The 14,072-nt window shown below is 33.5% G+C and overlaps 1 protein-coding gene across 1 annotated transcript; it reads right to left on the reverse strand.

Moving 5' to 3' along the window:
• Positions 1–640: 640 nt before the first annotated feature.
• On the reverse strand, positions 641–4,539 carry LOC103497613 (peptidyl-prolyl cis-trans isomerase FKBP15-1). The gene is made up of 6 exons (XM_008459855.3): positions 4,390–4,539; positions 4,236–4,285; positions 3,293–3,355; positions 2,771–2,861; positions 1,528–1,632; positions 641–934 (listed from the first exon to the last, which is right to left on the reverse strand). Exons 1-6 carry the CDS (start codon positions 4,433–4,435, stop codon positions 837–839), a joined length of 453 nt encoding a protein of 150 aa, XP_008458077.1. The 5' UTR covers positions 4,436–4,539; the 3' UTR covers positions 641–836.
• Between the last annotated feature and the right edge of the window lie 9,533 nt (positions 4,540–14,072).

Raw genomic sequence — 14,072 nt, forward strand, 5'->3', positions numbered from 1 at the left:
CGAAATAACTAATTTTCAACATAGATGGAAATTATTTTACAAAAATAGGTCATTTTGAAAAATTAAATATACAAAATTTATGTATTGAATATAAAATACATTTTTCTTAAAAAAATTAATAATTTGTTCCCAAACAATCTCGTAAAGAATATTAAAAATGGATGTCATATTTGAAAAAAATTACTGAAAATTATTTTACAAAAATAAAATAATTTAGTAAATTAAATATACCAAACTTGTGTATTAGAATTAAAATACAAATTTTAAAAAATAAATTTCATAACACATTTCCCTAATTTCATCTTATAGTAACCATATTATAACTCTATCTATGTAATCCTTCCCCAAACTATCTTTTTAAACTCTTCCCAAAACACATGTTATAATAAAACTATGTTAAAAAAGACCGCTAATTTGGAACGGATGTGAGTTGGCCACACATTATTATATTATCTTACTGTTTTACATTTAATAAGGTTGATTCTATTATTACATTCAGCCAATTTTATAAATAAAATTACTGTTTTAAAACGTTAGTTTTTCTCTTCAAAGGGTTTGATTAATACTTCAACAATATTTTTAAATATAACGAGAGTAACATCATTAATATTATCAAGAAAAGAGTAGAGACAGAGAAGAATGATCAAAACGGAAGATATAAAACTTGGAGAGAAAAATTGCCAAGTATCTCTATAATTCAATATAGAGGAAACTTAGGTCATAACCAGACCTTTTTGCCATAAATGTCCATAACTAAAAGTTAATAGGTTTCATGGATAAGGTAATCAGTAAATCTAAGAAACCCAAAGGGGAAAGTGGTAGAATGGTTGCTTTGACTATAGCTCACTGTCATCAACATCATTTGAGTTTCCACCACTTGATGGTTTCCCATTAACAGAAACAAGCTCAGTGTCAAAAATGAGTGTTGCACCACCTGTAAATTTTGCACAAATAAAAAAAATGAGTTCAACAGAGATTTGAATCTCGACTTTGGAGTCAACCCGAGGTCATCTGCTTAAATCAATTGAACTATATTTAAATTTAGCCTCAGAGGAATCAAAATTAATTTAGCTTCCGCATATATCAGCTTCATCTTTCAGTTCTATGATGTGATCAAATTCAAATCATGGTTTGAGCTTTGACCTTTGAGCCTCGAGGTAGATATGAAGCCTCACAAAAATATTGGAGGTAAGTCATGAGCTTAAATGTAAGTAGTAGGCAAGATACCGATTATCAAATAAACTAATCAACATTTTGGTTTCAAATCTAAACTCAAATGCATAACGAAAATTGTAGTAGTTTCTTTTTAATTCTTGCAACTATTGAGTTAACTGGCATCTTTTAAAACATCAAAACCATCACCAAACTGTTGCCATGTTGGGGTTCACATTATTCATTTTAGAACCAAAAAGTGAAGATGATGTAAAATAAATCAGATCTGAAAATTTAAGAATATTTCCGAGCAAACAGAAGATGCTCATAGTCATAACTTCGACCTTCTTAAATAGGGATGTATTGAAATAATACCTGGTATGGTTGGTGGAGAGCCTTGGGGTCCATATCCCAACTTTGCAGGAATTTTCAGTTTCCGTTTCTCACCAACGCACATCCCCAGTAACCCTTGGTCCCATCCTGCAAATGGAAGAATTTCAGTTCTGAATAACTTCCATGCACCATAGCACAATAGGTATTTACTGAGCAACCAGAAAACTGTTCTGCACAGAGCTTTAGGTAATGACTGTAGTCACATTCACTATATTGAATCTTATGAGCTTAATCATAAGATAACGTTTGTATATTTGAGTTCATAGATCACAGAACAGTGCAAGTTGGACAAGTGAAGGAACAAATTCTGGTAAAAACGAGGGAGTGCACGACAATCTGTACCCTACATTCAGGAAATATGAAGAGGGGTAGATAAACTGAGTTTAAAATAACACCAAATCCAAGATATGTTCTCACTTTAGATCATGAGAATCATGAAGAAACTAACTAATATGATACAATGCTATTTGTGCCCTTTATTTTCTTTCGGCCCCGATATGCTTAATAGGGCCATTTTCTATAAAGTACAACGTGACTGGGATTTTGAGGAGGTTTGAGAGGGACGGCAATTCAACATTTTTAAGAAAGTTTAAGAAGCTAAGATGTCAATGACTGAGAACTTCAAGACATTTGCTGTGTTTCTAAATGGTTAAAAGTCATATCATAGCACAAAGAAGATAGAAAATAATCCAAATTAAGTAAACATATTTAAACAACTCACTGTCCCATACGTTGTAAAACAAATCCAAGTTCAAAAATTTATATGATTATAAGAGGCTAAAGCAAATGTCCTCTGACATATAGTTGGAGTAAAGAGCCGGAAGGGAAATTTTAGATAGAGTAGGTGGAAAAATATTTTAGTGGAACCCCTTGTAACTACTTGTTGAAAGTGAATGTTTTAAGCATGGGGGTGAGTAGGGAATAGGCAGGCTGTTTAAGAGAATTAAATTATTGATGAGCTCTTGAGGTCTTCTTAGGTTGTATTTATAAATTTTGAGTAATGCATAAACTACTTGAGATCTATCATAATAGACAGAATCGTTTCTTGACCCCGGATGAGCTCAAAACCCAATTGGGCCAACATGGAGTCCAGGATAATGGTGACCAAAAAGGAAACATCCAAAACAGAAAATAAAAAGAGCAAAAGAAAAAAAAAACAAATAAACTACCTTGGCAGCAAAAGTTGCTACCAATGACTAGATGTAAGTGTTTTGTGAAAAACTACCTTTAATTACTTGACCAGCGCCTAGCTCAAACTCAATGGGGTCACCCCGTTCAAAACTAGAGTCGAAAACAGTCCCATCAGTGAGCTTCCCCTATTTCATATGACAACAAAGATCAGTCAAGAAGATGGAACCCGAAAGAGGAAGCCTCATAATAAAATGAATCAACTGTGCTAAGTCTTCAAATGGACATAATCATATTAGTGAAACCATCCACTTATATGTTTGTTTAGGCTGCAACTGGTTTATTATTCATTTCAATTAAGTAATATATAATTCCTTCAAATAAAGTTCTTGGACTGAATTTGAATTCTGTAACCATCCAGCTAATTTTTTTATATATGAAAAGCATACATTATCAAATTAAGAGCCCCCATTATCTTCCTTGCTCTGACATCTCCCAAACCCTTCCTTTATGCCATTGACGGGCATTAACAAATCGAATGTTACGTAGATATATATACAAATCCAAACAAACATAAAACTAAAAGCAAGAGTCAAGCCAAGTTATTGATGCAACTTACACGGTAGTGAACCTTGATTCTATCACCTTTGTGAGCTTGAATGTCACATGATGCTGGCCTACCCTGCAAAAGAAAAAAAAAAGAGTAACTTCAAATCCAAAGAACTAGCAAGAAGAAACTTGATACAGTAATCAAGAGTAACGTATTCCAGAATCTTAAAACAGGCAGTTCAATATCAAATATTAATCATTGCAAGCTAAGGAAAAAAAGTGCAGCTCGCAGATATACTGACATTTTGCTCACGATTATCACCTGGCCTGTCTGAAATGCCAGTGTATAGAAAGTCACTCAAAACTTATAGAACCTGAGTATATTGAAATATTAAAGACAATCAAACTACAAGATATATCCAAGACTTAGAGGTACTTGGACCCTCCCAAATCTTGAGATCAGTCCCAAGCGCTAATTTATTTTATAAAATATCGCCTCCCAAGCATGTTAACCTACTTCCTCAAATGATGCCAAGCTAGTGAATGGGATCAAAAGTGGTAATTTATTTTAGACACAGACAATAGATCACTTCAAAGAAAAAATTTCCATTTCATTTTCTACCCCACAGGCCACAGGCGCAATGACAGCTCGAAGTGAGTTTTTTTGTGGAGAACATATCACATTCAGATCAAATTAAACCGAAATGAAGACATGGGGAAACCCCATCTCATAAATTGGTATCAACACCATCCACACCCAATGTACAATTTTCATAGGGCATTAGGATCTCATATTAACCACAACGATTTCCGAAAATCAAAAATCTCATATAGACCGTATCAATGACCACAAAGCGACTATAGCAACTTGTAGAACATAAAATCCCTCAACAGTATCAAAGATCTTTAACTTCCTATCAAATATGAAAATGAGTTCCAGACAGAAGGTCGACTAAAATGTACGAGAAAACAAAAACCCATTTCTGAAATCATAGAATAAATAAGCACATTACCGTCACACCAATCTGTAACTCAGTCACATCCTTAGTCGTCTTTGCGTAAACTGAAAATCAATTGAAACACCAAAAATTGAAAGAAGGAAGACCGATTTATGAAGAGATCTAAATGGGCAGAAAGAATAAGGGGAAATAAAAGAGAAGCGCATACTTAAAGTGCATCCAAGCAAGAAGAGAAAAAGTAGAGAAGCCTTCATTTGCCCGTCTCGAAACTGTTCTAAGAATGGTGATTGTGTGGATCCAGATAGTAATATTTAAGAAAGTGATTAAATTTAAAAGTAAAGAGATTTTTGTAACAAAAATTGGTTTCGTTTTATATTCAAGAAATTGGCTGATTTGTCATAAACTTAGAGGGACGCGTCAGAAGAAAGCGTTGATTGGGCGATATGTTAGACATTTTCGTCTCATCAACCAATCAGATTTCAACATTTTTTAATTGATGCAAATTTGTTTTATTTCATTTGCACGGAATTTTCTATATTATATTTTATACAAAACTACAAATAAGTTTAATTTGTAACAAATAAGCATCGTTGGTTTTGATTTGATTATGACTATCAACTCTACATATATTCAAAACAAATTTAATATTTATGTTTCTTTTTAATTTGGTCTATATTCTTTTCAAAGATTAACATTTTTAATTTAGCTCCTGCTTATTGGTGAATGTTAAAATTTATGCCAAATAAATTTATTGAAATGTTTATAAATATAATAAAATAAATCAAAATATTTATAAATATAATTGTTACACCATATTTCGAGATAAATATAATTCGTTGAATTGAACTTTGTATTGATTTATGTATTGTGGATACAATCTCTATATTTAATTCTTTTTCTCGCATACAAATTAAGATTTATAACTTTTTATTTTCAATCTTCAAGAAGACCTAGATCTTTTTTTTATCTTTAATCTTCAAGAAGTTGTAATCAATTTGAGCTTCAATCTTCTTCTAGAATTCTAGGAAATTAATTTGAGCGTCAGGAATTCTAGGAAATTAATTTGAGCTTCAATCTTCTAGAATTTCATAAAATTTTGATCTTCCAAATCTTCAATTCGATAAAACATAGCACATTGTCTTAAATTCTTCATAGCTTCAATGATTCCTTCAACCAAACATCGAATGGCAAAGATCTCTGTTTATAAAAAAATTTCATGGTCTTTAGGTAGGCTTGGACCATGCTTCTTGGGCTTGGCCTTGGGCCAATTTGCTTTCTAGGTTTGGACTTGGGTCCATTTTGCATGTTGGGCTTGGCCTTGGGTCCATTTGCTTGGTGGGATTGAGTTCGGGCTCGGACCTATTTGTTTGGTGAACTCGAGCCTATTATTTATTTGGCTCAATTTTTCATTTGTGGCTTGAGTTGGGTTGGATATGAGAAAACTTAACTAACCAAATCCAATCAAATTATAATCAATCATAATTTTTGTGTGATCACGTGGTGTGATTTAATTGATCAAAATTTCTTGTCCAACAAATGCCCCTTTCCAACATTTGTGCACGTGTATGGTGGGTGAATCTCGAAACCATAGCTGAAACAAAAAATAGAAGTGATTTGTGTTGGGTTTTATGTCCTAAAACTCGTAGATTGTAAATATAATCAATTGACTGTCATTAATAAAGTGTTTTATTAATATAATTTCAATAAGTGTTATTGATTATATTATTAGTTTTGTCTTAATAATCTAAATTCAATAAACTAACATCCTAAGAACAGTATGTAGAGACATACGGGGATCAATGTTCAAGATCAGCTTAAAGGGTCTATAGTATAGGGTTAAGGTTGGGTACCTTATCCTGCTAACACTATGGATACAGCTCACTTTGTATTTGATACAAACACATTGATCCAATGTGTTCATGTTTGCGACATGCGAGTGAGGGTATCCTATGCAATGAGTTTGCATAACACTGAACCACGAAATAGTAATCACTAGATATAACTCCGTTAACTAGTTGGATTTCTATTTCATTAGGATGACCTAGGTGACTTAGTCTTAATCCTGAGTGTATTATGAACTCCTGTTTGCGAGGGATTGTCCTTTGATTTGTACGGGTGAGAGTGGCCAAATTGCCGACTCAATATGCTTATCATTTTGGGGACAAGACCGAGTGGGGAGCTGGGAACATAATCACAAAAGATGGAATTCACTCCTTCCCACCTTTAGGATAAGTAGATAAGTGTTCCCTTAAATGGTGTTTCCGGGACTTGAACAAAGGGCTCTACCCTCTCTATGGCACGAGAGGAGTTTCTGTTTAGTGGTTGGACCATAAACAGGTTGTTCATTAGAGGAGCACTGGTATTTAAGGACTAGAGGTAACCTATGGGTAAAACGGTAATTTGACCCAGCTGATGTTACGAACACTTGTGAAGGACTAACTTACTGGCATTGGTCTATATCCGTGGACACAGAAATATGTCTACAGTGAGAAGAGTTCAACTGTGAGTCTTTAGTGGAGTGTACACACAGTTAACGAATATTGATTAATGTAGTTAATGAGTTTAGCTAATTAATCTCATATCGTTGTAGCTTCTGATCTGTAGGTCCATTAGGTCCCCTTCCTAGCTCATAAAGAGTAATAAGATTTATTTATATTGGTTATAATTTGTAATGTTCAAATTTACTTTGGGAATTAATATAATGTATATTGATACATTATAATATAAAGTTTATTAGACTTTATTATATAAATTTAATTTTGGATATGATTCAAAATTAAATTACGAGAGAATAAAATATTTGAATAAGTTCAAATATTAGTTTAATTTGAATTAGATTCATATTAAAACTATAAGTTAAAATTTAATGTGTATATGATACATATTAAAACTATAGGTTATGAGAGAAATTTATATTTGAATATGGTTCAAATTATGGATTAAATTAAATATAAGATATTTAATCTAGAAATTAATTAATTGGAGAATTAATTAATAGTTTAGTTTAATTTGATTTAATTAAATTAATTAAATTAAAACTATAGGTTATGCGAGAGATATTCATTTAGATATGATTTAAATGAAAATATTAATTAAATATGATTTAATTAATTATTAAATTAATTAATTATTTAATTAAATTAATTAATTAGTTTAATATATATATTAACTTAATAATTATTATTAAGTTAATAGGGAACGTGGGTGGTTTTCCCACGTTCCCACTTATTATCTCCAACTTCCCACTTCTTTCGTCTGAAGAAGTGGGAATACTTTGCGTAACAAGGAGTGGGTTCTGCGAAGAAGTTTTGCGAAAAAATTTTGCTCTCCCAATTCTCTCTGACCGAAAAAAATTATCTCTGAAAAAAATTCTCTCCATTCCCTTATTTCAATTTTTGGTTCCCACAAACCATCTCTTGAAGAGAATAGGTAGGTTTGCAAGTGGTGGTGCCCAAATTGGTGATTGGTAGATTCAGAGTCATCAACGAGCGTAAGTTTTCTTCTCTGTATTTTTTATTCAAAGCATGTTTAACCATAAAAATTGTTTTTGTAATTTTTTGCCAATGTATTGGTAATTTTAAGGTTCCAATTAAAATTGAGTTTCTGTAATTTTCCGTTGTAAAAGGTTTTCATCCCTTTAATTGGTATCAGAGTCATCTCAATTTTAATTGAGAATTTTAAAAATTTGCATTGGTTAGGTGGGATCTCTGCATTATGAATGTGGTTTTTGCAATTGAATGTTTCTGTAATTTTGGCCATAGATTTACTGTTTTGATAAGATCAAAATGGAAAAGCCCATGCGTTTTTGGGTTTTTTAATTTGTAAGTCTGTAATTTAGAGTCCAATTTTTAGATTCGGGATGTTTTTCTGAGTTTTTCGACACCAAATTTGCCCAAAACGGACAACCGGAAGGCCATGAACGGGAGTTTTTTTTTATTATGTATGGAAACCGAAGCGAAAAAAAATCGCGTCTGAAGGTTGAAGAAGGGATGACGTCATCGTGACGTCACCGGCTGTACGGACGGCTCCTCGACTCGACTCGACTTGTACGGACAGCTCGCGGCTCGGCGGCACTTGTACGGACGACGCGGCTTGGCTTTGTACGGATAATGTTTTTATGAGATTTAATTATGAGAAGGTTGTGATTTTGGATATGGCTTCAATAATGTTTTTTTAAAAAAACCTCAACACTATATGCCATTTTTTTATTGATTAATTTTGTTTTTGAATAATGAAACAAAATAGGAGGAGGCTTTCCTATAATCCCATAATGAAAAAAAGAAAAAATTTGGTAATAAACTTTGTTGTTGAGAAAGATTTTTGCTTGATTTGTTAAGAAAGATTTCTTGTTGGTTTGTTGAAAAAGATTTCAACTTGTTTGTTAAGAAAGATTTGATTTGCTGCTTTCCATCCTTTTATAAATAGAGAATGTTGAAAAAAAAAAAAAATTGCAGCTAACTCCTCTTCACCATTCCTACTAGCTAGTTTGTCTCCACCAACGTTCTTTTCTTTTTTTTTTTCTTTTTTTTTACCGCTTCATATGGTCAATTTTAAAGCCCATTTTCACTAGTTCTTTTAGGTCTGTTATATTATCGACTTCTGCCGTTAGACTATTCTTACATGTTTCTTTATAATCAAATGGTTGACAAATGGCTTAGATAGCTTTGATTGAAGATGAGATTTCAAGGGGGTTTCGCTGCCATGATCGTCGTCATCGTGCTCTCCGTGGGATGCACTGTTGAGTGTTGCCGCTGATGGTAACCGTGAAAACCATTAAGAGGATCAAAGAAGGCACACTAATGATGACCGTAACGATCCAACTCTTTACTACATGTAAATAAAACTTTCTTAAGACAAAATGGAGAGCAAAACAAATTTTCATAATCAAATCTCAAGTACTTATTAAAAGTATAAATAAATCTAAAAAATAAAATTCTAGTGCGAGTGCTATCTAGTTTTTAAAATTTAATAAAGAAAATGCATAAATACTGAAATCAAAACTAAAAGCATAAAAGCGGAGCAAAATGCTTCCCTATGGCACATCACGATCACTTCTCACTTCTTGTCATTCACCAACATGAGTATACAAAGTTCCGCTAAGTGTCTGTTAACTTCCTATTAGAGTCCTGTAAAGTACCCTTAAACTAGCACGTTCTCGAACAGAACATCTCTAGTCTTCGGTGAACCCAAAGGAACATTTAGGACAAAACTGATCTTTAGTGAACTCGAAAGAAACGCTAAGACAATCGGGTTGTGAGTGACCCGTTGAATCACTCGTAAATATATCATCTCATACTTGGACTGATGATCTCGTCAGACTACACTACCGAGTCATAAAAGGTGGTGATCCTGAGGGACACCCATGTGGATACGACTCTAATAGATAAAGCTAAAGCTAATAGTAAACCCTATCTATAGCATGTAGCATAGCATGACATGAATATTAATCATAAGCATTCTAAATCATGAGATTAATATTTCATATATTAACATCAACATCATCAATCATCATCAACACAACTCAGTTAGAACAATCAGTCATCATAAGCATAAGCTAGTCATGACTACACTACAAGAAATCAGACTTTTCTCGACGTCAAAAAAGACGTCGGCATAAAAGACGTCGAGAATAAGAGGTTTTCCCGATGCATAAAGTAAGACGTCGAGAGAAAAAACTATTCTCGACGCATAAAGTAAGACGTCGGGAATAAGAGGTTTTCCCGACGCACAATTCATGCGTCAGGCACAAGAGGTCGGGAAATAAAAGGTATTCTCGACGTCGTAAGTAATGCGTCGGGAAAAGCCTCACGTGGGAAATAAGGGGTATTCCCAAGGCCTAGGTTTTCCTGATGTCGTACATGTGCGTCGAGAAAGGCAAGTAGTGCATCGGGAAAGACCTAGTTTTTCCCGACGCACTACTTACGGCGTCGGGAATACCCCTTATTTCCCGACCTCTTGTGTCCGACGACGTAAGTGTGCGTCAGGAAAGGCAAGTAGTGCGTCGGAAAAACCTAGGTTTTCTCGATGTCGTAAGTACTGCGTCGGGAAAGGTCTCGGTTTTCCCGATGCCGTATGTAGTGCGTCGGGAGATCCCCTGATTATTTATTTTATTTCTGTTTTGCACAGAACAGAAAATGAAAGGGAAAGGATTCAGAGAAGAGAGAAACATTCGTCGTTGTCCATAGCTCGCCGCCGTCCCTTCCATTGTCATTGTCGTCCGTCGCCGCGACTGCAACTTCAGCTTCAGCCTTTCTCCGTTCGTAGCTCGCCGCCAACCTTCTCTTTGCTGTCTTTCAAGTTCTTCTCTCTCCGTTCTCACTTTTTCAGAATCCCGTTTGTCACTCTGTAGCTAAGTCAGTCAATGACTTTCAAAACAAATATATCTTAAATGATTTTTTTTGATTGAAACAACTTTCATTGAATGAATATGTGTGCGTCTGTGCATCATAAGGTTGGCCTAACATTGGACAAACAAGAAAAATCTCAAGTTTAACGAACCTTTTCAAGTGATTTTCTCGAGCTTTCAATATAGTGTCGGCAAAACAGTTCCTTAACAAAGCTGCACGGTAAAGCCTATCGGGGGAGGCTTTCCCGACGCAGTACATGGCATCGGGAAAGCAGACGAGGCTTTTCCGACGCCGTGGATTGCGTCGAGAAAGACGGCATCGGGAGAGGCTTTCTCGACGCGTGACCAACACAGCGTCGAAAAAGCCTATCCCGACTCACTTCCCCCGACGTTTGTTCCGACGCCGAGGACTGCGTCGAGAGATCCTTTCCCGACGTATTCTTCACTTCCCCCGACGTTTTTCGGCGTCGGAAAAATTTCGATTTCTTGTAGTGCTATCAATCATCATAAACATAAACACATTATGCATATTAGCTACATCAATGCATAATGGAAAAATTGCATGCAAACTCTTACTTCAATTCAAAGGTCTAGTAGGAGAATCTCTTACTTGGAGATTAGCTTAACCAAGTTCTAATAGCAATAGCCAAGCTTTCTCAAAAAATGAAGTCCTAAATAAGAAGGAAAAAAATGCTAAATTCAATAACTTAATTAACAGTCGACTAAGGATCCAAAATCCAGTTAATTCAACTTATCCAAAAATGAGGTCGGATCCAATTCAACTTTAATGAGAAAAAAACTCCACAACACCAACTCCCAATTGATCTAACTGATCCTTTATGAAAAAATAATTCAAGTTAATCCTAAAATTAAAATATTTAGGATCCAAAATTAATCTTTGTTGAGCATTAACCAAAATCCAATCAAACTTACCAAAAAAAGGTAAAAAGACCAAAAAATAATCTTGGTGGCTCAATGGCTTGGCTAGAGAGGAAGGCAGACGCGACGACTCGGCTGAAGGGGAAAATTAGCTCAAGTAGAAGGCAGCTCGCTCAGGCGTGCGCGGCTCGCTCAGGCCGGACGGGCTCAACTAAGACTTGATTGCGACTGCGAAGTAAGGGAGACGGCTCGGGTCGCTTGGCTGCTTTCAACAATGATTGACGGAGGGGATGCGGCGGTCGATGGGCGAACAAAGACCACGCGACGACTGATGGACAGCTTGAACAGACGGAGATGGGCGACGAACGACAATTGATTGAATAATGTGAGGAGATGAAGAAGTCGATTGAACAATGTGAAGGTCGATTGGCTATTGCGCTCGCAGAGAAAAGAGATGACGAAAAGAAAAAAAATTGGTTAAATTTGGGGTGCACGCGGGTTTTAATTTAATTACTTTTTTTTATTTTTTTTTCTTTTCAATAGCTCAATTTAAAATGAGCTATCTTGTAGGGCTATTAAAAGCCCAATTTGTTGTATTTGTTGTAGTGTGAAAGGATGGAAATAAAAAGTATTTTTATACTTTTTATTTTTATATTTTTTATACTTGACATCTCCAAAACATTTTTAAATAAAAATGTTAATTATACTTGACGTTATTTCCACGTCAAGTAAATGTTAACTATACTTGATGCGAAAAAAAAATGTCAAGTAAACTCTGCACTATACTTGACGTTAAAAAACCGTCAAGTAAAATATCTACTATACTTGATGTGAAACAAAACGTCAAGTAAAAGTTAACGTAAAATAATTCGAAATTTTTGTTTTCTTCAAACTATATGTAACGCGTCAAGTAAATGTCCGCTATACTTGACACGAATAAAACGTCAAGTAAACTCTCCTTTATACTTGATGCGGAAAAAACGTCAAATAAAAGCTAACATAATATAGTTCAATTTTTTTCGTGAAAACTCTGCTTTTTTGAGATTATACTTGATGTTTTCCCTTTAAAATGGTCAATACTTGACGTTTTTTTTTAATAAAAACGTCAAGTATGTAAACTGATAGTGTTAAATAAAGTAGATTTTGTAGTAGTGGGCGTGTGGTGAAGGGATCTGCTTGCAGCTTCACGATGTCTTGACGGAGACGATGGAACCGATGACAAGTAGTGGCTGGTGTGCGGCGGTCGTCGATTGGAGATGGGTGGCAACAAACTTGAGTGGTTAGGATTTGTGAAGAAGAAGATGGTGAGTTAGGGTTTCCAATGAAGAAGATGATGAATAGTGAGGTTCGATGTTTTCCAATAAGCCTATTTAATGAAAATGATAATAATTTAAAAAAATTCAACTTTCTTTCTTTTCATTTAAAATCCATCAAATCTCCTTTTGATCTCTAATATTCTCTCTCCAATAACTCCTCCCATCAAATCTTCTTTTTATCTTTCCAAAACAATATATATCCTTACATAATTAATTATCTTCGCTTCAAAATTCAATTAATTACATGTCTATATATATAATTAATCATATTTTCCTCAAATACAATTCCGTCAATCACAATTCACTTACAACTAACAATTTCAATCATAAATTTCAAAATTCAAATAATTAATTAGATATTTTTCCAAAATATCTAATAAATTATAATTTCTACGAAATCAATAATTTCAACCATTAAATCAAATAACATCCAAAATAATTTTAACAACGGTCAAAACTAAACTTAAGATAATTAAGAATAAAATTAGCTTAATTTGGAGGTTAATTCTTCTTTTGACCACGTTCGGCATTGGCAAATCTGTTTGACATTTTTTTTAAAAAAAAAGTCGTTTTCTTTGGGTTTTTTTTTCTTCTTGAGCTATTGGGGCTTTAAAAAAGGCGATAGATGGATTGCCATTTGGGATTGGGCAAAAGTGTAGGGAAGTGATTTTTTTAACAGGAAAAAGAAAAAAAATAATAGAAGGAAGAAAGATTCATGAGGGGTTCAATTAAAAAATGGATATGAAAAGAGAGATGAGCCTTTTCTTTTTCCAATTAAATTTACAATTTTTTTTATTTCCTTCCTTTACGTTTTTTAGTTTCTTTTCTTTCATTTTCACTTTTTTTTTTTATTAATTTTTAGTTCTTTATTACTTTAACCTAATTTTTTTGGGTTAATCTTTTCTTTTGGTTCGCCAAAAGAAAGAAATTATGTTTGTTTTTATATATTTTTTTTCTATCTTTTCTTTTCTTTTCTTTTCTTTTCTTTTTTAATTTTCCTTTTTCATTCATTCTTTTTTTTTTTATGTCTTTTTACCAAATTATTCTAAAAAAAATCTTTCTCAGAATTTTTATTTATTTTATATTTTATATTTTATTTCTTTTTCTTTTACTCCCTCTTTTTTCTTGTTTTCCTTTTTCACATTTTTACTTCTTTTTAAGGTTGTCTTTTATTTCATTTTCACTTCTTTTTTCCTTCTTTATTTAACTCTTTTTTCTTTTAAATTATTTTGTTCCCAACACTTTTTTTGAATTTTTTTTTCTTTAATAATTTTTCTTACTTACCAAATTTTTTTCTTTTTTTTCTTTCCTTTTCTAATAATAACTTATCCATTTTTTTTTACCAGTGAA

Source organism: Cucumis melo, chromosome 1 (assembly GCF_025177605.1).
Source record: "Cucumis melo cultivar AY chromosome 1, USDA_Cmelo_AY_1.0, whole genome shotgun sequence".
Taxonomy (NCBI): Eukaryota; Viridiplantae; Streptophyta; class Magnoliopsida; order Cucurbitales; family Cucurbitaceae; genus Cucumis; species Cucumis melo.